The sequence below is a fragment of the Dama dama genome, chromosome 25, assembly GCF_033118175.1.
Source record: "Dama dama isolate Ldn47 chromosome 25, ASM3311817v1, whole genome shotgun sequence".
Classification (NCBI taxonomy): domain Eukaryota; kingdom Metazoa; phylum Chordata; class Mammalia; order Artiodactyla; family Cervidae; genus Dama; species Dama dama.
Genome location: NC_083705.1, coordinates 40154117 through 40181875, shown reverse-complemented (window position 1 = coordinate 40181875; position 27759 = coordinate 40154117). Strand labels below are relative to the sequence as shown.

General features: G+C 38.5%; 1 protein-coding gene across 1 annotated transcript in view; it reads right to left on the bottom strand.

Moving 5' to 3' along the window:
• The window catches only part of OXCT1 (3-oxoacid CoA-transferase 1), a 159798-nt gene that overhangs the window by 79298 nt on the left and 52741 nt on the right, over positions 1-27759 (bottom strand). Inside the window, exon 8 of the mRNA XM_061129875.1 lies at positions 463-570. Within this exon, the coding sequence (XP_060985858.1) occupies positions 463-570 (108 nt within the window). The remainder of the gene's footprint in view (positions 1-462; positions 571-27759) is intronic.

Below are 27759 nucleotides of genomic sequence, written 5' to 3'. Positions count from 1 at the left end.
GCTCCTCATAGCCTCTCCTTACCATGATCTCATATCTATCCACCACCTGCCCAGAGCCCAACACTTGTGGGAAAACATGCAAAGACATCAAGATAGCTAGCTCTGAACACTCAAACACTAAGAGTCCAGCAGGGGTAAGGCAACCAAAGACCTGCTTATTGTTCTCCATCCTGCAGGACAGCCATCCGAAACTCTGCATTATAAATCAGAACAGTTACAAAAGCCTGTAAGACAAAGTCTAGAGAATCATGTAACTTAGAGATATACATGTCGTAAACACAAGACACTGCTCAGCTAGACACACAGACATCCCCTCAAGATGGACACATGAGAAGCTTCTATTAAGATTCAAAGCAAGACTTCCTGTTCAGCTTTAATTCCTTATCATCTGGAATAGCTCCAGGGACACATCCCTTTGACAGTCAGATCCATAAATACTGACAAACAAGGTAAGTCAATTACCTCAATTCTTTTCTCATATTTTTCTCCCTTTATAAGGCGATGTACATAAATCTTAGGAATATGAATGTCTTCTGGGGCAAATGATCCAATATCGACAATTTCTTCAACCTACGCAAAGAGAAAAATATTTTTAATTAAATGAGAGTTTAAATTGAATATTTTTATTAAAAAAATGAAGAATATGCATCTTTACCTCCAACTTAGGTTGGACACACAATGTAAAATATATATATATGTATATAATACAAATATACATATACATCAGAGAGAAAGAATACACACATACATACATCAGAGAGAAAGAATACACACATACATACATATACACAAACTTCCAGACCCACAAAAAGAGAAGAAATTCAAATACATGGCCTGAACATAAAACACAGAACATAAAGTTCTAGAACTTTGCTTAAAACAGCCTCAGCTACAAATTTGTCAAACGTTTGTCAGTACAGCTGCTTGAACTTTCACAAATTGCAGCTCAACTATGCAAAATTTGAAAGCACATCCCTTAAACCCAGATTTTCAAAATTAATGGAAATTTATCATATCAAAGACAAAAATCTGTAACAACATCTGCTTGGTCAATTGCTTTTTAAATATAGACACAAATGCTATTTGTAACCATTTTTAATTATTCCTGTTATTAGCTTCCTAGGATCGTGATAGAACTGCAATTGCTGAAATAATTTTACTTTAAGATTGATCATTAATTTCAATAGGAAATTTGAAAAAGAAAATATTAACAACTAGAAATTCTAAAAATTAAAGTTATTCATAGAGCAAAAGGGTACTTTATAGCAATACCAAATGTCCCAAGTCAGTCTGCTATTTTAAAACTCATTTTTAAAAAGGACAAAATAAATAATTTTTTATATCGACATTAAAAAAAAAACTCTCAGAGTAAAAAGGATCAAGAAAAACTACGATCAACATTGCTGAGATCAAAAAATTATCTTTCTGGTGCCAAGAAAAAATATTAATCTTGAAGACTGAGAGTACTCAGTTTAATAGATGTCATACCCAAAGCAAAGAACTATCTGCAAAGGAAATGACTGGTACAAAGGGAGTTGTATTATATTTGTCTCCTAAACTAGTAATGGAACTCTTCAGAAGTTTTTGAGGTTAAGCACCCCTCTTTATGCTATTCTACCATGCATGCCCAAATCATACTCTTCCCTTAATGAAAGAATAATGGGGATTAACAAGAGTCAATTTCATTATTATGCATAGCTCTCAAATAGCTGAATAAAAAAACAGGTCATGGTACATAAAAACCATCTTCTCTGATCAAAAAAAAAAGTCCAAGGAAGAGTGAGTAAACATGTGGGAATCCAAAAATGAAATAGCGAGTAGAGATGTGTATCTAATATTCATCTGAGGATGAATCAGGGGGAGGCAGGGGGCTCCCCATGACTGTGCTCTGTATCTTTTCCTCCAAATTTCTCTATACTCTGATATATCAAGAACACAGCCCTCACTTTTTACATACCCATCAGGTTATTAGGCCTCCTGCATATTGATTCTTTTTTAATCTACTGAAACCAAGGTAGGGATCAGGTAAACAGGAGGTGGATATAGGAAATGCAGAGCAACTAAGCATTACTTCCACTTCTTCAACAAGCCAGAAATTTCATCCATTAGGGTTCATTCAAATTTTACACTTATTCAACTCATGCCTTCAAAGAAATTCTTGACTTTAAAAAATGTATCCTGAGGATATTATTCTAAGGATATAAATGAAGCCATCATACTGAGGATATGTGTGAAGATTTACTATTCACGAAAATACTGGCCACAGCATTTGTTAAAATAACATTGAGTTGGGGCTTCCCTGGTGATCTACTGTTCAAGAATCCGCCTGCCAAGGCAAGGAATACAGTTTCAATTTCTGGTCCAGGAAGACCCCGCATGCTATGGAGCAACTAAGCCTGGGAACCACAACTACTGAGCCAGTGCTCTGAGCCACAACTGCTTAAGCCTGCGAACCTAGAGCCCATACTCCACAAGAGAGGCCACCGCAGGGCAATTACAGCACAGCCCTCCTCATGTCGCAACTAGAGAAAGTCTGCACACAGCAATATTGAAGACTCAGGGCAGCCAGAAACACACACACACACATTTTTTAAAAAACGGAGTTGGGAACAACCTGAAGGATCAACAGAAGAATAACACTAAAATATATATGGTATCGGGTTAGTCTCTGGGTTGGGAAGATCCCTTGGAGAAGGGAATGGCAGTCCATTCTAGTAATCTCGCCTGGAGAATTCCATGGACAGAGGAGCCTGGTGGGCTACAGTCCATGGGATCACAGAGTTGGACACGACTGAAAGACTAATATATTGGCTCAAACAATTATTTACATAGCTATAAAAACTAAGAGGAAAAACCAAAGGAAACTAGTACTGAAATGTTAGTTTTTATCCTTAGGTGACAGTACAAGTTATTTCTGTTTAATTTTACTTTTATAATCAAGAGGTGAAAAACATGCAAGTTTTTTTTTTTTTAAGTTGCAATATACATCAAGTAGATGGTTTCCAAAACTAGGAAATACATAAGTGGAGGATGTAATAAATTGCTTTGATAGCTATATATCAAAAGGAAACGTTAAAAAGAAAATAGAGCCCTAAAAACTGTGGTTTCTAAACTCTAAAAACATTTACAACATTATGAAATTTAAGTTGAAAAAACTTTTTGTTTATGTTTTTTAAGAAAATGCAAATTATTCTCACTGCCTTATGTTGTTCCAAAAGATCAGGCCCTCTTAGCTCTTGCTTGAATTACTGCATCAGCTTCCTAACTGGTTTCCCTGCAAGACCCTTCAGCAGAAGCAAGAAACACATGGGGAAAGAAAAGAAGTCATACTTCTCACTTAGCCAAAAATGTTGATGGTAACCAATCTCTACTTTCTTCTGGGTTCCATCAGAGAAAGTTCTGACAAAAAAACACCAAATCAAGACCAATTTTCTTTACCAAGGGCAACTTTATCATGACTTTCACAACAAATGAAGTGAAAGAATGTGTCCCAGTAAAACAACTCCAATGAAAAGCAAGAATCTAGTTAAGCGTAATCAGTTTCAGGCTTTGTCATACTAATAGGAATGATTTTCATCTTGTCGAAAACGCATGGGCAGCATTTGTCAAAACAATATCAACACTCAACAGGATTGAAAATTTCTATACAAAAATCAAAGCTTTCTCAGAGTTGATTAGCAGAGTTAATCACAGAGGAAGAAAATATTTGAAGTACAAACCCAAAGAAGAAAACATGTTTTCAGACAATCTGTGAAAAGAGTTTACAAAAAAAAAAAAAAAAATGAAGAGGCAGAACTATATTAATGATAGCAACTGAAGGGTTCTGTGCTCATTTTGTGTGATCTTGAAAAAGAACAAATGGGGAGAGAGGGAAGGATCTGGTGAGATCAGACAAAAGCATAAGAGTCAAAGGAAATCTGTAAAGAAAAGAGTTTGTTAAGGAAGAAGTAAAAATAAAAGCTTACAAGAGCACTCACTAAGCATGGCAGAAATGTACCTCCTGAAACCAGAAGTGGGTAAGACAAGAGAAGAAAGAACAAAGAAAAAGCCTCAGTGTACAGTGATGGGCATGTTTAAGGATCCTCAGACAAGATCAAAATGGAGGAGAGGCGGTAGCTAAGAGGAACCCAGGCTTCTCCCTGGCACGATGCATAGTTTTCATGCAGCCATCTGGTACATCCAGAAATCCAGACACTTGAGGCTTCTCTAATTAGTACTTGTCTTCAGTTATTAGCAGGAAAAGAGAGGCCAGTGAATGTTAATTATTATTGATTTGAACTTTGTTTTAAAAGGTTGCTTTCTCTGCCCTACACCCTTCCCACTTTATAATTCTGCAAAAATTTATTTTAAAGCTCAGAGAAGGGTAAGAATTCATCTCCTGGTGACAGTGTTTCTGTTTTTCCTTGGCAAACATTATTTATATCTCAGGTAACATAACAGAGGAGCAGCAAGGTAATAACCTCCTTATTTCTTATTTTATTTTAGTGACAACCTCAGTCGGTTATAGCCACAAAAGTGTGCCCAACCTTGAAGGCTGGTAGTGGAAAAAGCTGCACAGCTGCAAACCTCACCATATGAAATAAAGTCAAGTCTGAGGTGGGAGGAAGGGGAGGAATCACACTGCAGATTTTATTCCTGAGTCATCTTAGCCTTCAGAAAGACTTAGGATGAAAATTCTTCTCTTATCAGAAAACTTAAAAAGCAAATAACAAGCAACAATGACTAGAAACATAAAAAAACAAACAAACAAACAAAAAAAACACCACCAGTACCCAAATTAGAAAAAAAAGAAGCCTTTGGAAGACTAGAAAAATGGAGAAGGGAAGCAATGAGCAATAACAGAAAAATTTAGAAGATGCAGAGGTGTTCTGTATACTACTTTAACCCAAAAAACGGGGAAGAGAAAGAGGAAATGTGGAGCAAAAGGAGGGCTGGCCTGAAGGGCATCCTTCCCCACAAATCCTACAGAGAAAAAACATCCAAAGGATCAAGAAGGTGCATAGCTTCTTAAGCACTATGCAAGGGAGCTTAAAAATACTACAAAAATATAATAGAAAATGGCATGAAAGCTGAAAAGGTCTGGAAAAATACATGGGGTTTTAGATGTCTTTATAGAAAGGCACAAAAACTGAAAAGATGAGTGGCTACTAATGAAACTGCAACCTTACAAACAGCTGTAAATGTAACTGCATAGTCACTGAATGTCTCACGCCAATGGGCATCCTCCAATGTCTGGTAACAACAAGCTCAAAGGCACAAGGTATGTCCCGAAAACAGGCACAAGCCTGGGAAGCCAATGACCTAGCAATGGTGTGACAAAATGTATTTAAAATGACTTTAAAAGGAGAAAGAATATAACACTAAAGGCCATATAATCAAGCGTGCTCACCAAACTAAAGATGTAGATGGCATATTTTTTTAACAGAAATGACAAAACTGGCTCAGAAACAAGAAAGTGATATAAAAGGGTGATATCATGGAAAATGTCAATTATTAGAACATCTTCTGTTCATCATATTCTTCTGATAAATTCGATATTGCCTTCTGACAAGTTCTATTTTTCAGAATGAAACAGTGAGAGAAACCATGATTCTGGACTTTTAACCAATAAAGATAAATTCCTTGGTAAAGTAGAAATGATGGAAACCCTGAAAGAAAGTGACAATGTAAAATTGGAATTTGTAATAAGCCAGGAACTGAATCTTAGATGTACACAAAAACGTATCCTGGTTTTTGAAGGGAGGTAGATTTTGAAAAGTTGAGAGGATAAAAACAAAGATCAGGATCAAGCGGTCAGAAACTGTAAATAATAGAAGCCTATGAGGGGTGTAAGGCGCTCAAAACCCCCATTCTGACAGTATGAAAATGGATCATCTTGACAACGAGAACACGGTATACAAAGAAAGAATATGATAACATGGATAGCAATGTGTCTTCTCGTATTTTAAAAAGGCTATCTACGAACAGAAACAGACTCACAGACATACAGAACAGACTTGAGGTTGCCAAGGGGAGAAGGAAGGGAGGGGGGATGGACTGGGAATTTGGGGTTAATAGATGCAAACTATTACATTTAGATGCAAACTATTACATTTAGATGCAAACTATTACAGCAAGGTCCTACTGTATAGAACTAGGAACTATATCCAATCTGAAATAAAGCATCATGGAAAAGAATATAAAAAAGAATGAACATATACATACAACCAAGTCACTTTGCTATCCAGCAGAAACTAGCACAACGTTGTAAACCAACTACACTTCAATTAAAAAAAAAAGCTCATACAAAAGAGAGACACACATGTCCTAAGACAAAAGGAGGCCACGTGAAACTTTAACAGGTAGATAAAAAAGTACAAATTGTAATGAGGTGAGTCATGTCCAAATACTAAAGACGATGGAAGAGTGGTTTCTGGGGTGATTCTGTTGCTGCTGACGGGGAGTTCAGACATGGTAATCACAACCACTGGAGACAGAAGACAGAATAAACCACAGCAGCTCAATTCCATTTCACTTCTGGCTTCACCATCAGGGAGAAGAAAAGGGAAGAACTAATACAGCTAAGAAGGAATTGAATTCCAAGAAGATACACCTATATTCTCCAAATTAATTCTAGGCTGTAGACCCACAAAAATTACAAGTCAGGATTCCTAAAGAGTCTGAAAATATGGTCACAGAATTACAGTCAAGTAAAAATGGCACAGATGTCAACGTATGGAAAGGCAAATATACTCCTTTCCAAACTGGGGCTCTATTCACAAGAGTGCACTAATGAATTATTGAGACTTCACTGGTGGTCCGGAGAAGGCAATTGGCACCCCACTCCAGTACTCTTGCCTGGAAAATCCCAGGGAGCGGGGAACCTGGTGGGCTGCCGTCTATGGGGTCGCACAGAGTCGGACACGACTGAAGTGACTTAGCAGCACTGGTGGTCCAGGGGTTAAGAAGACGCACTTTTCATTGCAGGAGGCAAGGATTCGATTCCTGATCAGGGAACTAAGATCCATGTTGCGTGGTGGGGCAGGGGCAAGATTATTGAACAAACAGTCCATAAGGTCATAAACAGAGAGAAGAATATTGTTAGACCCCAGGACAAGTTTTTTCCCACACCAAGCCCTGCCAAGTGAACTTTACTAATTTGCAGATCTAGCTAGTGCATTGCTGAGTCAAGAGAAAACACACAGTATGATTTCACAAAGCACCTGACCAACTCCCTCACGCTACAGTTTTACAGACATACTGAGAAAATGTGACTTGGTTTCATTCACTTTAAAATCAACAAATATGAATTAAGCATCTACTAGATACAACAATGAAGAAAACAGGGAGCCTGCTCTGACGCAGAGACAGAAAGATAACAGAAGAACCACAAAACTATTTGATGGCTTGACAAAGTCTTAGCGGCCTCTGACACTGTGTTTCTTAACTTTGAGGGAAACAAGTACTTGCTTAAGAATCTGATGAAAGCTACATCTGTCCACACACAAAAATATTTCCTGACCTGTAAAACTCCTCTAAGGATTATGGAGGATTTGTCCATAAACATCCACCAATTTCTACCCTCCAGCCTCAGTGAGACCCCACATTAGAAAAGGACCCCTATTCTAGTGCTTTTGTTACAGGGAAGAATAAAATCTGATTCAGCGTTGCATCTGTTTTATTTTAACCTTTGCTTCTCACTGCTTTTGTTCACTAAAAGGATACTGTCTATACATCATGGCCTGCCTCTCTGCCTGAATGTTAAACCAAAGTGCTATTATTCAGGACCCAGTCTACCCCTGGATGGCTACAGGTAGGAAAAAAAATTAACCCATCCCCTCCCCAGGTCTGGTCATTCCAGGAGACATTGCAAGATTAACGACCATTTTATTTTACTTCCTCACTCCCTTCCCTAAGACTCTGATAAGATTGTTTTTTGGAGACACTAGTCTGCCAGCTTTCTGAATAAAGTCATATTCCTTGCCTCAACAACTCCTCTCCGATTACTGGTGAGATGAGCAGATCAAGCTTGGATTGGTAACATTTTGGTGTCTTTGGTCCTGTCCTGTTCAATATCTTTATCAAGCCCTTAAATGAAGACAGGGAATACATCCTGAGCTCACTGTGGTCAAGGGGCAAGGGTCTGGGTACAACAGACCATTCTGAACATATACGTTCCCATTGGTGTCTTAGAAAACAATCTTAAGCTCATGACCTCCAAGTATTCAGCAAAAGTTTGAGCAAAAAAAAAATGATTAAGGAGTCCAACCAGTCTTTTAATGTTCCAAGAATAGTATGCTCTTGGAGAAAACCTACATCACAGTTATAAAGAGTTTTTCCTTCCAATTAAAACAGGGTGCCTACCATATGTAAAACAAATAGCCAATGGGAATTTGCATTACATCTCAGGGAACTCAAACAGGGGCTCTGTATCAACCTAGAGGGGTGGGATGGGGAGGGAGATGGGAGCGAGGTCCAAGAGGGAGGGGACATATGTATACCTGTGGCTGATTCATGTTGATGTTGGACAGAAAACAGAAATTCTGTAAAGCAATTATCCTTCAATTAAAAAATAAATTTTTAAAAAAACTAAAAACAACAACAACAGGGTGCCTAAGATAAAATTCTGTCTAGTTTTAACAGCAAGAATAGTTGTACTTTGCTTGATCATTATTCCCCTTTAAATTAAATGTACTATGAGGGGGGTGGAAAAACTAGAAGTTTGGCATTACCATATACACTATTGTATACAAAATAGATAATCAAGAATTTACTGTATAGCACAGAGGAAAACAACAGAATGGGAAAGACTAGATATCTGTTCAAGAAAATTAGAGATACCCAGGGAACACTTCCTACAAAAATGGGTCCAATAAAGGACAGAAACAATAATGACCTAACAGAAGCAGAAGAGATTAAGAAGAGGTGGCAAGAATACACAGAACTATACAAAAAAGATCTTACTGACCCGGATAACCACAGTGGAGTGATCACTCTCCTACAGCCAGACATCCTGGAGTATGAATTCAAGTGGGCCTTAGGAAGCATTACTAGGAACAAAGCTAGTGGAGGTGATGGAATTCCAGCTGAACTACTTCAAATCCTAAAAGATGATGCTGTTAAAGTGCTGCACTCAATATGCCAGCAAATTTGGAAAACTCAGCAGTGGCCACAGGCCTGGAAAAGGTCAGTTTTCATTCCAATCCCAAAGAAGGACAATGCCAAAGAATGTTCAAAATACTGCACAATTACATGAGTGTGGTAATTTTTACATCATTACAGATGATAGCAAGGCAGTGTTCAAAATCCTTCAGCTAGGTTTCAATAGTACATGAACTGAGAATTTTCAGATTTAGAAAAGGCAGAGGAACCAGAGATCAAATTGCGAACATCCACTACATCACAGAGAAAGCAAGGGAATTTCAGGAAAACATATACTTCTGCCTCACTGAATATGCTAAAACCTTTGATGGTGTAGATCACAACAAACTGTGGGAAATTCTTAAAGAGATAGGAATACCAGACCACCTTACCTGCCTCCAGAGAAACCTATATGAAGGTTAAGAAGCAACAGTTAGAACCAGACATGGAACAACGTGTTACAGACACGGTTCCAAACTGGGAAAGGAGTACGTCAAGGTTGTAGGTTGTCACCCTGCTTATTTAATTTCTATGTCTTTGTGACCCTATGGGCTAAGCCCGCCAGACTCCTCCATCCATGAGATTCTCCAGGCAAGAATACTGGATTGGGTTGCCGTGCCCTACTCCATGCTATCTCCCAGACCCAGGGATCGAACCCCTGTCCCTTATGTCTCCTGCATTGGCACGGTTTTTTACCACCAGCACCACCTAGGAAGCCCTCTATGTATAGTATATCATGTGAAATGCAAGGCTGGATAAATCAAACTGGAATTAAGATTGCTGGGGGAAATATCAATAACCTCAGACATGCAGATGGTACCACCCTAAAAGCAGAAAGTGAAGAGGAACTAAAGAGACACTTGATGAAGGTCAAAGAGGAAAGTGAAAAAGCTGGCTTAAAACTCAACATTCAAATGAAGATCATGGCATCCAGTCCCATCACTTCATGGTAAATAGATGGAAAAACAATGGAAACAGTGACAGACTATTTTCTTGGGCTCCAAAGTCAACTGCAGACAGTGACTACAGCCAGGAAATTAAAAGACATTTGCTCCTTGAAAGAAAAGCAATGACAAACTTAGACAGCATATTAAAAAGAAGAGACATCACTTTGCTGAGAAAGGTCTCATATAGTCAAAACTATGGTTTTTCTAGAAGTCATGTATGGATGTGAGAGTTGGACCATAAAGAAGGCTGAGCGCCAAAGAATTGATGCTTCTGAATTGTGGTGTTGGGGAAGACTCTTGAGAGTCCCTCGGACAGCAAGGAGATCAAACCAGTCAACCCTAAAGGAAATCAGTCCTGAATATTCACTGGAAGGACTGATGCTGAAGCTGAAGCTCTAATACTTTGGCCACCTGCTGTGAAGAGCCAACTCACTGGAAAAGACCCTGATCTGATTCTGGGAAAGACTGAGGGCATGAGGAGAATGCGGATACAGAGGATGAGATGGTTGGATGGCATCACCAATTCAATGGACATGAATTTGACCAAACTTTGGGAGATAGTGAAGGACAGGGAAGCCCTGCATGCTGCAGTCCATGGGGTCGCAAAGAGTCAGACACGACTGAGTGACTAAACAACAACAACAACAGGGAAATGAATGTTCTGTAATAATCTATGTGGGAAAATAAATCTGAAAAAGAATATATGTATGTATAACTGAATCACTTTGCTGTACACCTCAAACTAAAACAACACTGCAAATCAACTATACTCCAATAGAAAATAAAAAATAAATTTAAAAAAAACTAGAGGTACTGCTAACTATATAAACAAGTCCTATAATTTTTATTTGATATCTTGCACGTGCTATTACAGTATAATTTTTCAGTCTGGTCCTTGCTCCATTTTAAAGCCCTACCATTGCTTTTCTTTCTTTGTAGAGCCCTACTTTTAACTGATGTTATCTTGTGTATTTTCTGTGCCTTATAAGCTACTTTACAATATCTGGAACAAAATGTATAAAAATTAAACAGTATATTTATCAAACTGGAGAATGATGCAAGGCCAGAAAAATACTGATACAATGAAGGTAGAAAATGGCCTCTACTGGTTAAAAAAAAATAAAATGAGCCAATTAAATGAATGAAATTGAACAGGGATCAAAGTTAATGTTCTAAAGTAACACCTAGCCTAGTCATTTTTTCTAGGAAATAAAAGGGCTTAGCTAACTACCAGCAGAAACACTATAACATGACAAAGATACCCAGAGAACAATGAAAGACTCTTCCTTTCTTCTCTTGTTCAACCTGAGTTTATGATAATCATCTTCAACCTAATGTTCTGCATTACAAAACAAAAACAGTTTTTTGTCCCTACAATGTCTCATTTACAAACCACGGGATGAGGTGGAAAATGGGATGAGTTTGAACTCATTAGGAGAAAAGCTTCACCTAAAATAATTCAATTTATTAAAACTGGGACTAGCAGCAAAATTAATAGGACAATTGATCAAAAAAAATCAGTAAAAACATTACTTACTTCATGGACTAAACTAATAGTTTATGTAGAATGGAACTGTTTTTTAAACAAATTCAAATGCAGCTTATGATAAGTATTATTTTCATTTTCACTGACTAATACAACATCCAGATAGTTTAGACCATGATGGCATTCTGCCTTCACACTTTCTATTTAACCAAAAAATGCCAGCCTTCACTAAGTATGTGATTTAGTAACATTCAGTCAATGTTATAAATATCCAATTTTATTTGTCCTATCTTTTTCTAAAAGAAAACATTAGGCTGTAGCAAATCCAAAGAAACAATTAAAATGAGAACATCCACCCAAAGGAATTAAATACCTCCAACACATTCATTCAAAGCACCAGCCTTATCTATAATAGTAAGAAAAATTACACCATTATCACATACTCCAAGAAAAACAGCGAGACATGATATAATTAATAGAATTAACTAGGAACAATTTTCAATGAAGAGAGTTATGGAGAAACAAGGACAGAAAAAAAGTTTGTGCTGGGTTTTACAGCCACAGATAAACTGCCTATTAGTGATGTCAGCTAAAACTTTAAAATGTTACTTTTTAAGACTGTTTCCTTCAGTCGGGGCCTGTTAATCATCCTTGGAGCTTTTTATAATGCAAGAACACAGTATTTAACACAGAAACTGCAGGAGAACTGGGCTAAACTCTTAACATTTCCAGAACACAGATAATAGCTACTTAACCCAACAGGGATTGTGACTCGAATTCAGTTTGTGAATGACTCAATTCCTAAATTTAAAATCATTTAGCATATGCCATTTTGAATACGAGCTTTATTTTTCACTTAAACTTCTATATGTTCTCAATATGCTTTCATTTTTAGGAAGCAGTAAGCAAAGTTGAACCCTGTTTATTTGATTAAGAAAATTAAAATGCTGTTTGTTTTCTCTGCTTTAGTATAATAAAAATAGTCATAAGGTGCAAAAATAAATAAACTTCAAAACATCTTTCCTCTCTGTAGTTCAATTTCTAAAACTAGACCTTTAAGTCCTAAAAGACATTCAAATATATTCATCACAGTCTCAGCTCTGATTTTAGCATTAAGATCAAATGACTCTTCCCTTAGGGCAACTGGCAGAGACAATCAATTTTACAGCTGGCATCACTTGTTCTGATACTGAGCAGGACCTGTGGGAATCCTGGGTAGGAAAGTCTTTTGGTGTTACCCATCTCTTGATTACAGGAAATAGGTTTCATTCAGCATCCATGACCTTCCCCCCCCCAGTTCCAATGAACACATTCAAAAAGCTGGCAATTAGGAAAGGGGAGGGATGCAGAAACAAGAGAGGAATGAACAGTCAGAGAAACAATAGTGCAGCCTTGGAGCAAGCTCCTGGTTCCCCACCAAAGTATATACGTAACAATATCTTTGGGCTGTTTTGCAGATACTAATTTGCAGAAATTAATGGGGTGCTGCCCACAAGCACATAGACCCCAGACTCAGCTGGAACCAGAAGGTTGATGACGCTGACTCCAATCATCAGAAGAATGTCCATGAGATGATCATCCCTCTTTGAAGCATTACTATTACTTCTCACTACCCACTCCAGATGGGCACACACAATTTTGAGGGCATTACATTAGCTCACTGTGGCCCCCTTTGCCTGTCAAAACAATAAAGCTATTCTTTTCTACTCCACCCAAAACTCTTGTCTCCGAAACTTAATTTGGTGTTGGGTACCAAAGAGGCTGATTTGGCTTCAGTTTTCAGTTTTCTTCCAACAAACTGAATTTTTAACCTGTAGTCATCACTAGGAAAGCAGGGCTAGTCCTAACTCTGAGGTAATCATTCACAGCATTAACTGAAAACTAAAGTGAATAAAGCTGATCAAGGTCCTGCATCTAAAATGTCTTCTGAGCATATACAGCTCATCCCTGAAACTCAACAGCATATTTGAAAAGTTAAGAATGACAAGTAAAAAAGCACCCTGATATTTTAGGCAGAATTTCCCCCCTACCATTAAAGAAAAATGACTATGGTTGACAGAAAAAGCAATTTACTGATGTCAATAGTTTGTAAGAGAAGGACTTTTGTCCATACATGATTTCCCTGATGTCAACTACCCTTATAAAATGAGAAGATAGCAGAGTGTGAAATAAAGAACTGGATTTGGAGTCAAAAGATACAGATCTGGGTTTTAGCTGGAATACCTTCTCGTACTATGCTCTTACGTGAACCACTTAAGACCATTTTATCTCTAAAATGTGACAGGTGAACCTCAAGCGATGCCTAGTATTCTTTCCAGCCCTTATGTGTTGTAAGCCTACATCAGTTGCTGGATGTTCTACAATCACTCTTCCTGCATAGCTTAGGGAGTAAAGAATCTGCTGTGCTGGAGACCTGAGTTCCGTTCCTGGGTCGGGAAGATCCCCTGCAGAAGGAAATGGCAGCCCACTCCAGTATTCTTGCCTGGGAAATCCCATGGACAGAGGAGCCTGGCAGGCTACAGTCCATAGGGTCACAAGAATTGGACTTGATTTAGCACAGTCTTTCTTTCTTTCTACGACAAAGACCTCAAAGTACACACATTAACCTACAGCTTTCTGATTATTCTGGGTTATTGAGCACTAGATCAAACCCCTTTTACTGGGTGTACTTTGTTAAATGCAACACATGATCTTAATTCCATGCCACTTAGTATACTATCTTTAATACTCCTCTGCACTTTTGTATTTGCCATGCCAATTCTCTCCTGCCTTATCAGGCTGTTGCATTTAAAAGGCCAGTTTATTTGCCACCAATTTATAATCCTTTGCAAATCTAGTTAACTACCATATGGCTTGTTCTCCTTTAGCTGAGGAATAAAAGCTATCTATTCCAGCCAGCATTAAAAGGCACACCTTGAGATAAAGTGATCCCAGAGAAATCATAGGAAACTAGTCACTGTAATAAGGAGGGGAATTACAGAACATCTGGTGGCAGGTTATCCAGCCTCTCGAAGCAGGGCCCAATCAAGAACTCAATCATAAAGCCATCAGGAAGAACCACTGAGCACAAGGCATTTTTCACTTTTTTAGACTATGGCTGGATAATGTCAAGCAACTGCATGGGCAGAACATTTCTAAGCCTGCAAAATGATGCTCATATTTAAACCTTCTGGCTCAGTGACTCAAACATCATTTAATGAGCACCTCTTGTGTGCCAGGCATTGTGTGCATGTGAGAAGGATACAGAGATGAATAGGACAAGGTCCCACGAGGTGCTCACAATCTATTGGAGGAGACAGGTGAACAGCTAATCACAATGTAACAAGGTAATAAATGCTATAATAGAGAACAGGCTTCACCAAGAAGGCAGAAAATGAGCCACATAAAGAAGGATGAGGAGGGCATTCCAGGCAACAAGAGAGGCCAGGGCAAACGCCTGGAGTTAGGGAAGGATGTGGCCTATGGAGGAATGTAGAGAGAGGATACTTGTGAAAGAATTTTGGGGACATAGGAAAGGAAATGGCAGAAAGATGTGTGAAATTTTTATTTTATGGAATGAGGAACCTAGTTCTGGAAGAGCTATTAGAAATGGCAACAGTTCACCTGAACAAAAAAGAAATATGATTCCCTTCATACTTCAAAACTCTCACAAGAGTTCACCTTAACTAATGTTGCTAGGGCAGTTTCTTTTGATTATGGTGGCCTCTCACCAGAAAGAAATTTTCAATACCTTGACAATCACAGTCTCTCACTTTTACTAATTTTTGGTTGTGCACCTGGACTTTCTAGGGGCCTGGTGAAAGGCTACAGGAAAATCTGAATATATTCTAATTTTAGGAGACTGACATATGTTACATGCTCAAACTACAATAATGATACATGCAAAAATGCATTTATAAAAATTATAATCAGAAACACAAAAGGGGTCAATGAATAATATTTTTCGTTTTTCCTCTCACTCATTTCTTACTTAAATCATTTATGTAAGCCATCATTTTACAATGCCTTTTTTTAGCTATACACTCAAACCAGAACAATTTGGAAAGTAAATCCTTTAAAAAAAAAAAAAAAGCAAGTAATTTTTCAAATGAAACAATCTTGCACAAGCCCTAATTATCACTTCAGTATTTGTAGGCCAGATCTACATTTGAGGTGGAAAAAATAACATTTTTCGACAAAGTCTCTGGAAGGAGTGAGGAAAGCCACTATTATTTTAATAGGAGTGACTAAAATCACAAGCTAAATTTTTAACACCAATGTGGAATAAATCGATAAGTAGGTCAAACATTGTTCATTAAAATAAAGGTTAAAACATGGAGAAGGAAATGGCAACCCACTCCAGTACTCTTGCCTGGAAAAGTCCATGGACAGAGGAGCCTGGTGGGCTGCAGTCCATGGGGTTACATGACTGAGCATGTGTGCACGAGGGTGGAGGGAGATGGGTTGGTAACAATAAAGTGGTAGAACTAAAAAAATAAGTAAATAAATAAAAGTGAAAACAAAGTTAGTAAATGAAACTTTAGTTCTCACAATAAGATGATTCATAACAGAGCATCTCCTTAATTTATGTCACTCATACTGTGCCTTATTATTCAATAACCTTTCAAGAGAGAATATCACAGGTAAAGATCCCAAAACCATTAGATTATGTTAGAAATGCCCTCTGGCCCTTTCTTCCCTTCTCTTTTTTTCAACAGGATTTATGTCCTCATTTGCAGTAAGATGATTTTGTGGGAAATCACGACTGTAAGTTTAGAGAGCTGTCTCAAAATGGTGAATCAACGGAGCACTTGACTCACACATTATTTTAGGAATGAGTTCTGGGGGTACAGCTGCCAGCCATGGTTACTTTTTGACAGCCTTATTCATCTTTACTCCCATAACTGGGTGACTGCCTCGAAGTTCAAATGCCCTTCCTTTGCCTGAATTCAGCAGATTGGGGGATCCCTCTGGAAGCTGGGTTCAAATCCAGAAAGCCTAACACCAGAGCTCATGTGTCAACCACAATCCTGCACGTCCTCTTTCTCCTTTTAAAAAAACTTTTTATTTTATATTATATATATAATATATATACATACAGCCAATTAACAACGTTTTGACAGTTTCAGGTGGACAGCAAAGGGGCTCAGCCATACATATACACATATCCAGTTCAGTCAGTTCAGTCATTCAGTCGTGTCCAACTCTTTGCAACCCCATGGACCACAGCACGCCAGGCCTCCCTGTCCATCACCAACTCCCAGGGTTTACTAAAATTCATGTCCATCGAGTCAGTGATGCCATCCAACCATCTAATCCTCTGTCATCCCCTTCTCCTCCCACCTTCAATCTTTCCCAGCATCAGGGTCTTTTCCAATGAGTCAGCTCTTCGCATCAGGTGGCCAAAGTATTGGAGTTTCAGCTTCAACATCAGTCCTTCCAATGAACACCCAGGACTGACCTCCTTTAGGATAGACTGATTGGATCTCCTGCAGTCCAAGGGACTCTCAAGAGTCTTCTCCAACACCACAGTTCAAAAGCATCAATTCTTCGGCACTCAGCTTTCTTTAAAGCCCAACTCGCACATCCATACATGACTACTGGAAAAACCACAGCTTTGACTACATGGGCCTTTGTTGGCAAAGTAATGTCTCTGCTTTTTAACATGCTGTGTAGGTTGGTCACAGCTTTTCTTCCAACGAGCAAGCGTTTTTTAATTTTATGGCTGCAGTCACCATCTTCAGTGATTTTGGAGCCCAAGAAAATAAAGTCTCTCACTGTTTTCATTGTTTCCCCATCTATTTGCCATGAAGTGATGGCATGTATCCATTCTCACTCAAACCCCGCTCCCATCAAAGCTGCCACATAACATGGAGCAGAGTTCCATGTGCTGTATAGTAGGTCCTTATTGGTTATTCATTTTAAATATAGCAGTGTGTACATGCTGATCCCAAAGTCTCTAACTATCCCTTCCCCCACATTCTTCCCCTCAAGTCAACATAAGTTTTTTCTCTACATCTGTGAGTCTGTTTCTGTTTTGTAAATAAGTTTATTTGTATCATTTCATTTCAGATTCCACATACAAGGAATGTCATTCGATATCCCTTATGTAACTCCCTCTTATATAACTTATCACCTAAGAATTCCTGGGAATGAAATACTAGACACGCCCATTCAAAAACACGCCCATTATCATACTTACAGCAACACATAAAACCACACACACACACACAAATACAAAAAACCAATACATAGTCAACTTCCCTGGTCATCAAAGATATGCAAAATTAAAACCACAAGACAGCTTTTTTCACTTAGCAGATTGTCTAAAAAAAACTAAGTATAATATTCATGTGGTTGAGAATGGTTCAAAATGATACTTTTATGTATCATTATGGGGTTATAATTGAAACTACCTGCCTATAGAACAATGCAGCAATATTTATCCAAAGTTTGTAAAATGTTGAGGTACACATCCAAAAAATTCACTTCTAGGAATTTAATCAAATCATCAGACACTCACAGATACAAGATACAGATGTTTATCACAGCATTATAATAATAGTGAGCAAGGAAAAGCAACAGGGAAGTACAACAGAACTACTGACATATATTTGAGTATAATTACTGAAATATCCTCCTTTGGGGAATATTTAATGATCTCCAAAAACTTTGTTGGAGATTCCCTGGTGGTCCAGTGGCTAAGATTTCATGCTCGCAGTGCAGGGAGTCCAGGTTCCATCCCTGGTCAGGGAACTAGATTACACATGCCGCAACTAAAGATCCCGCATGTTCCAATGAAGATCGAAGATGCCACCTGCTGAAACTAAGCCTGGGCAGAGCCAAATAAATACTTTTATTAAAAATGTTTAATGCTTTACAGTATGAAAAAAATAAAAATATTATCCTAATTTTATAAAAGCAAACATATAGGTAACAAACAGGAATTAAGAAAATTGAACCAAGAGACTTCCATTCCATTTTTTTCCCCTCAAGGCCCTTGATTCTGTGGAAGATGTGTCTCCACACTCCATTCTGGCCCATCGCCACCCAAATGTTCTTAGACCTGTGAGCCAAGAAAGAGACTATAAAATACCTGAAGTGCTATCCTTCCTTTGCTTGCCTGCGTGCTAAGTCGCTTCAGCCGTATCTGACTCTTTGCAACCCCATGAATTGCAGCCTGCCAGGCTCCTCTGCCCATGGGATTGTCCAGGCAAGAATACTGGAGTGGGTTGCCATGCCCTCCTCCGGGGGATCTTCCAGACCCAGGGATCAGGCCAGTGTATCTTACATCTCCCGCACTACAAGCAGATCCTACCGCTGAGCCATGGAGAAAGCTCATCCTTCCGTGAAAAGCCATCATACACATGTATCTTAAAAGGGCCTCCCTGGTGGCCCAATGAGTTTGAGCAAGCTCTGGAAGTTGGTGATGGACAGGGAAGCCTGGCATGCTGCAGTCCACGGCGTCGCACAGTCGGACAGGACTGAGCGACTAAACTGACTGCAATGCAGAGGACATGGCTTTGATCGCTGGTCCAGGAAGATCCCACGTCTGAAGAGCAACTAAGCCCGTGCACCAGCTGCTGAAGCCGGTGCACTGCAGAGCCTGTGCTCCACGAGAGAGTCCACTGCAGGCAGAAGCCTGCACGCCGTGACCAGAGCAGCCCCCACCCGCTGCAACGAGAGAAAGTCCACGTGCAGCAACGAAGACCCAGCACGGCCCAAAATAAAAATAAACAAACACTTTTAAAGGTATCTACAGAAACAGAGCTAAGAAACAGAACACTTTTGAGGTTACGGCCACAAACTGTCAGGATCCCACAGCAATGACTATCTTAATCATTAAATTTAGCACCATTGCTCTATATACAACTTCTAATTTCAGGCTTATCCTATCACAACAACTAAACTGAGATATCATCTAAGATCATCACTGTGTCTCACACAGCAAATCCTTATCATTGTGAACTTAACAGTCATGTTTTTTTACTATCTTTCCAAGCAACTCTGAAGGTGATCATTTGTAGATTTCATAAACTATGAACTTGGTCCAGTGTGCAGTTAGAATGACTTTCTAGCTAACTGTTCATTTCCCACATTTAAGTGAAATACTGTTTTCTATCTAAACATGGTCACACATAAAGTAACTTCTTGAAAGAAAGAAACGTTTATTTCCTTATGAAAGTCAGCACACTGGACTAATAAGAGTTCTTTGTTACATGGACAAATACAACCTTTTGACAGAGTACTCTCATCTCTCCCTCCTGCCCCTTAAAACATTGCTTTCATTCATCTATCAGTTATCATTATGAACTACATCACCACTATTATTCTTGTGAACAAACTGTTCCTGCTGATTTTCAGTTTGTTCACTTTTTTATTGTGAGGACAAGAGTGGTAACTTCTAAGGTTCTTAGATGTCAGAAAAGACACTGGAAATTCCTAGTTTTTAAATCGGTAATCATGCCACTATTTATTATCCAGAATCCTAAACTTTCTATCTTGTTTTCAAACTATTGTCTGAAATGAAATTAATATCATCTACATCACTTTTATTGGGGAGAAACCATTCTAGCTTCTCAAGTGTAAAGATTCTCATTTTATAGCTTTCAGGAGATTATCCTATTTTATAGGCTTTACAAGGTTAACATTTCTGAATGATTTTTAATTTTATGTTTATAGAAGTATTAACATTATCCTGGAGCCATACTTAGTTAACTGAAAAATTCAATTAGCTAAAGGTCTATGACCCTGCCCTTAATGAGCTAATAAATTATACTTTAAATATTAACACTGCAAAGTATAAAACAAAATGTATCTTAAAATACATCCATTATCCTTCACTTATCCTTAAGAAAATGGCTTTGGAGGCAGAAAGAAATGTCTTTAAATCTTAACTCTCCTTTATTAGCTTTATCATAAAGTTTCTCCTTATCCTCATTTCCTCCCTCTATAAAATAAGGATAATAAAACCTACCTTACTAGGCTATTATAACACATGACCTTATTTATGTGCTTTGTATGTAAGTTCATGGTATAAATAGGACTTGTTGCTATTGCTGCTCTTACAATTATTAGGCTATAACTCCTTTATCTGTTAATGCCACAGTTGAAAATATTTCAATTATGGATCTACTCCACTTTATGTAAGGCACCTCTTAGCTGTATCTTTTCTACTTGGACCATTTTACTGCCCCTTCTATTTTTCTGGGAATGAATTTTATGAGGAAAAGTTTTCCATTCTATTTTCTTCTCACCTTATAAAATCTAGTCCTCATTAATCCACATATAAAATGCAACTTTGCATTGATATATTAAAAATATTAATCAACAAAAAGGAAAAGTAAGTGAAAACTTTTTTGGGTGCAAACATAATGCCAAAAGCACTGGAGGGAAAAAAATCTAGAAATAAAACAGCAGCTGAAATACTCTTTACAGCAGAAACTGATCTATAGAACTGCCTTTAAAATACCATTTAATGCTTCTTTTCTTCCTAAAGATTTGATTCCATTTCTGAGATGTCGGTTTTCAAAATGAATGAGCTTTGTAAATTTCTCAATCTGAAAGAAATTTAAATTACACCAAAACTTTCAAACCAAACAGTCTTAATCCTGTAGCTTTTAATAGTCAATCTGTATTTGTTCGAATTTGATAATAATGAATTTTTCTTCCCTGAGTTTTGCCTGTGCCAGCAAACCTTTTCCAAAATTTAAAATAAAATTCTAAACTGAAAATAACCTTTTCAAGAATACAAGGCAAAACTTGTATCCTTTCCTGTAATTATTAAGGAAACTAAAATAACTTCTTTAAATGAATAACTCAGCTCCTTTTCACAGCAAGCACAGAAAAGATACTAGGTTCTTCAGGTTCCTGTTTAACTTCCCTCCATGGGATTTGGATTTAAAATTCTTTTCAAAGAAACTGAGTGCAGCTTTAGTTATTCAGTGACAGAAATTAACATTAAATTTCAGATGCCAAGTCAGAGAGAAAGTGACCTATATTCCTGGACATGAGTGGTATGGACTTCTTCATGGAATGGAAAACAGAATAGAAAACCATTACCAGAGTGCTTCCTTGTCCACATGGAATATATTCCAAGACCTCAGTGGACGTCTGAAACCTCAGTGGAGAGTACTGAACCCCTATATATACATTTTTATTCTATATATACAGACCGATGATAAAGTTTAACTTATGATAAAGTTTAACTTATAAATTAGGCACAATAAGAGATTAACAATAACTAATAATAAAATAGGGCAATTATAACAATATATTATAACAGAAGATATGTGAATGTGGTCTTGCTCTCTCAAATCACCTTATTGTTCTGTGCTCCCCCTTCTTCTTGTGATTATGTGAGATGATGAGATGCCCATGAGATGAAGTGAGGTGAATGACAGAGACAATGTAATATAATGTTAGACTACTACAGTTAAGTACCCTATGTACAAACCTTCAGGTTGCAAATTTTCAAAGGTGTCAACGTGTGGTCTCACATCCAGTCACTTAAGTTAGTCCACATTCCTGGCATACATTCTCACATGCATGCATCTTCTATGAGGGGTGACTTTGTGTACTTTACTATATGGTACCATGTAGAATACAGTGGTACAATATTGTTATTTCAAGCCCAGGATGTCCAGAAGCAAGCATAAAAGCAGTGGCGATGTAGCTGGTACAGCTAAGAAGCACCAAGTGATAATAAGAAAACAAAAGTGAAAATAATTGAGAGAGTGGACTGAGGCGAAAAGTTGTACTGTAATAATACTGTAATAATAATATACAGTTGTACTGTAATAATACTGTAATAATAATAATAATACTGCACTTTTCAAGATACTATACTGTAAGAGTAAAAATGTTTTTATTTTTGTGTTTGCTTTTTATCCATTATTTGTGTGAAAATTATTAAAACCTATTACAATACAGTACTATACAGCTGATTGAGTTAGTTGGGTACCTAGGCTAACTTTGTTGGACTTAACGAACAAACTGGACTTTTGAAGGTGCTCTCAGACCTGAACTCATACATATGTAGGGGACTTACTGTACCGACCTTCTGATGATATGTCAGAAGGAGGACCATCTGCTCTGGGTGATCCTGGGTCACAGAGCCATTATACTGATGGCTGGATGTTAGGAGCAGATGATGTTGACACTTGGGGATCCCAGGTGGGACAGAGCTGGAGGGGATGAGATTTCATCACCCTATTTAAAACCTATGAATTGTTTATTCTGGAATATTCCATTCAATATTTTTGAACCACAATTGACTACAGGTATCAGAAAATGTGAAAAGCAAAACCTCAGGTAAGGAGGAACTACTGTACTTTCTAACAGTTAAGTCATTCTTGGTTTCTAATCGTTCATTATTTCTCCCAAATAAACCATTTCAAATCATTTCATTGAAAAACAAACTAAATAAAACATACTTTTGCCTGAGTCTGAAAATTCAGTAAGGTAAAACTTTCATAAGGAGGCAGTGAAAACACACCTGCAGACTAATTTACTTATATGTAGCAGTGTGCTGGGAGAAGGCAATGGCACCCCACTCCAGTGTTCTTGCCTGGAAAATCCCATGGACGGAGGAACCTGGTAGGCTACAGTCCATGAGGTTGCTAAGAGTCGGACACGACTGAGCGACTTCACTTTCCCTTTTCACTTTCATGCATTGGAGGAGGAAATGGCAACCCCCTCCAGTGTTCTTGCCTGGAGAATCCCAGGGACGGGGGAGCCTGGTGGGCTGCCGTCTCTGGGGTCACACAGAGTCGGACACAACTGAAGTGACTTAGCAGCAGCAGCAGCAGTGTGCTGGGAGAAGGCAATGGCACCCCACTCCAGTGTTCTTGCCTGGAAAATCCCATGGACGGAGGAGCCTGGTAGGCTGCAGTCCATGGAGTCACTAAGAGTCGGACACGACTGAGCGATTTCACTTTCCCTTTTCACTTTCATGCACTGGAGAAGGAAATGGCAACCCCCTCCAGTGTTCTTGCCTGGAGAATCCCAGGGACGGGGGAGCCTGGTGGGCTGCCGTCTCTGGGGTCGCCCAGAGCCGGACACGGCTGAAGCGACTTGGCGGCAGCAGCAGCAGCAGCAGCAGCAGTGTGCTGCATCCTAAGGAGATAAGGGTCTATTTCTGGGCTCTCAGTCCCTCTGATGTCTGTAGGTAGTGGTGTGCACTGAGTTGAACATACAGCATCAATGAGTATCTGAGGCTGTCTTTATTCATTCTGTTTCTCTCACACCCCCTAAACAATAAATGTTACTTTCAGTGGAAAGAATTCAAAGAGGATATTCAGCATAAGTTATGTTTTATCAGAGAACAAACATTAGTTTCCATCCAAAACCAGAATATTTGAACCTTCTGAGCCAAAGTACAAAAAGAGATAAACAGGTCATTAGCTAATCCTCCATTTAAAATACGACAGCAGAGACTGGTCATCATTTTTTTACTGTATGCAACTTGAGAACTTGAGCTAATGAAATGACAGATGTCTAACAACATTCCTTTTTATAAGGGGTCTGTAGTGATCCCCTTAAAAGTCATCACTGCATTTGCTTGATGTAAGCGATCAACATATTTAGGTTGACTTTGATGAGCTTTAAATATTAGGTAATTTACTGCTGATTAAAGCTAACAATGGCTTCCCAGGTGGCGTTAATGATAAAGAACCCGCCTGCCAATGCAGGGTAGACATAAGAGACACAGGTTCAGTCCCTGGGTCGGGAAGATCTCCCTGAGGAGGGCATGACAACCCACTCCAGTATGCTTGCCTGGAGAATCCCACGGACAGAGGAGCCTGGCGGGCTGCAGTGCATAGGGTTGCACAGAGTCAGACACAACTGAAGTGACTTAGCATGCATGCACACAAAGCAAACAATATATTTAAAAAACAATTAACTTTTGTTTTTTGTTATTATCAAAAACAATTAGCTTTTGATAATGCACTAAGATTTTAGAAATTGGAGGTATTATGAAATTGTTATTTCCTTAAATCTCAAGAACTGTGGAAGACAGGGAAAGGATAAGGCGGGTATACCTTGCCAGGTACTGTTCACAGGGTGGTTCTAAAGTCATTGTCACTGGGCCAGTGACAACCACAGTCATCTGAGGTTCATTAATCAAAGCAGCAGGAGGGATCAAGGTGAGAACATAGCACTTCAGAGCTTTACAAAACACATCCAAATGCCCTAACCCACAGACATTCAAAATAGACCTGAGAAATAGAAATAGGAAATGCTATAAAGAAGCTGGGATTCTTAAGGACATTTATTTGTCCAAAGTCACAATGTCAGAGAGAGGCAAAGGTGTGATTCTTAATCTCAGATACTGTTCACCAAATAAATAAATAAATACACTGAGACTCCTAATGCTTGATTCCAGGACCTTTCCCCTAAGTGGTCTTTTCCAGTCCACGACTACTTATCAAATACATGTAGATTATTTCCAACTGTATAATTCTTTCTAGACTTCTCCTCTGAGTGCAACACATGCACTCCTCTGAGTGCAACCATGTACACCAACATCACCACTTGAATGCCTAAAAATGCCAATCAATCCTAGCTGGGTTCTTGTTACTCCTCCTTCCAAAAACTGTTACCAGGCTTTCTCAACTCTATAGGTGACACACCATTGCTTAAGTAAGGTAGGAATCATTTTAGTCTCTGCCATCCCCCTACCCCAGGAGTCCACATCCAAGGCATTAGCAAGTCTGAAAAGATTCCTCTTCCAAAATACTGTATACCTCAGATCCACTACCACTCCCCACCTCCACTCCACCACTTAAGTCCAAGCCACAAACACCTCTTGCCTGGATCACCGCAACAGTCTCCTCATTGGCTACCATGTGTCTTCTTTCCTACCGCCATAAAAATCCATTCTACACACACCACCTAAAATCACAACCCTCTCATTCATATTTAAAATAAGGTGCAAGCTTCTAGAAAAAGCCCACTTAGCTACATTTTTAGAGTTTCACAATTCTTCTTCTTGTTTGGTGTCTTAGAAATAAAGCCTCGGGACTTCCCTGGTGGTACAGTGGATAAGAAAGAATCTCCCTGACAATGCAGGGGACACGGATTCATTCCCTGTTATGGGAAGATTCCACATGCCTCAGAGCAACTAAGCCTGAGTGCCACAACTACCGAGCCCACGTGCTACAACTACTGAAGCTCGGGTGCCTAGAGCCTGTGCTCAGCAACAAGAGAAGCCAATGCAATGAGAAGCTCATGCACTGCAATGAAGAGCAGCCCCTGCTTACTGCAACTAGATAAAGCCCACTCATAGCATGAAGACCCAACATAACTAAAAAGAAAATTAATTTTTTAAAAAAGACAGATAATCGACTGTGTCCCAATACAAAATCTTTTGAATGTTAAAATAAAAAAAAAATTAAAATTAAAAAAAAGAAAAAGAAAGCTTCAGCATTGTAATGGCAGGACCATGGCAGAGGAAATGTGGAAAGGCAGGACTCCAAGTCTTTCAAATGTCCCTTTCATTAAGCCATTCAACTTCCTACAGATCTATTCCAGAAATGTATCTGTGTCTCAGTTTCCTCATGGGTAATATTATAATAAACCTACTTCTCCTCCTACCTCACCTGGTGATTAAGAGAATCAAATGAGATACACATATGCAAAATCATTTTGAAAACATAAAGCATTACAAAGTAATATAAAATGCATGCTAATACAGAAGTGGTACTTAAGCATAGGGTTTTCTGGGCCTTTGCTTACAAGAATGAGGAGGCAAATCTAGCTGAAATAATTGACTTTCAGGAATTCCCTGGTGGTCCAATGGTTAGGACTCCACACTCTCACCACCAGGGTCCCAGGTTCAATCCCTAGTCAGGGAGCTAAAATCCCATATGCCGAATGGCAAAGCAAAAATTAGTAAATAAATAACTGACTTCATCTTTCACTATGAGAATACATTTTGGCTGGATGGAGCCTTTTCTATTCCTTAAGAGGACTAGTGCCAGATAAGAGAGCACACGACTACCCTAGTGAATTTCCTGATTTCAAGTTTCCCTTAGCAGTAAATAAGACATAATCAGATAACTCTTACAAACATATTCCTGATCAAAAAGAAAATCAGAAGCTAAAATTCCTGGTTTGGAAGGCTGAGACAACCAGTCTCACCTTGCCCAAAGACTATCCACAAGTCTTCTCTTGGGCTGTCTCTGAGAGGCGAGGGTACAGCTCCAGAGGAGATGAAAACCCAGGGCTACAGAGCCCTCCCAAACCCCAGGCACACAGGACGACTCCAACTCTGGACCATTTCCCCAGTTCCTGGACACTCTGCCAACCAGCAGGAGCTGCAGGTGCGTGCTGGACCCAGGTCAAGTTGGAGAAGTCCTCACCCCATCACCCCAAGATACAGACACTGTACATAAGAAACTGGCCCTTAAGCATGTGCTAAAATCTAATGGGTAAGAAAAAGCAAGATGCTTCCAATAAGATGAGTCTATCAGTACAAAATTGTATTAAAGTCAGATTTATTGACAAAAGCACTGAGATAGTAAGCAAACTGTAAAAACTTTGGCAAGATAAGTAAGTTGCTATATATAATTTTCCTTTCTTCATGGTTGTCCCCAATACAGGCCTACTAAATTGCATAACCACTTTACTACTTCTACACAAATTCATATTATTCAATTTAATTTTTTCATTGATTCTCTTCAAACCAGCTATCATTATTTTATTTCAGTTCTACTTAAGTTCACTGGTCCTTTAGAAAATAATACTTAGTGACATTCAATATATTTAGAGTATACACATGGAAATTATGCCATAAATCAAGGGTTTGAAAGTTTTTTTCTATAAAAGGCCAGATAATGTTTAAGGCTTTGCAGGCTCCATACTGTCTCTGTCACATATTGTTCTTTTTTCAAACAACCCTTTAAAATATATATATATATATATATATATATATACACATATATATATATATATAACTTCTTCCCTCTTAGGTAGTACAGAACAGGTCACAGGTTGCAGTTTATCAATCTTTGTTGTAAATAATAATTATGAACTAACAGTATATAGGATATATACAGTACACACAACAGAAATCAGCCTTTCACTTATATCACACTGGCTCAACAGGCGCCCTTTTCCTAAAGCAGGTTCTAAAACTAGAAATGCTCTGTATTAGAGAAGGATGAGAAAAAAATTCCACACAGATATTCTTTTCTCTCCTCTTAAGTGGCCAAGTATAAAAGA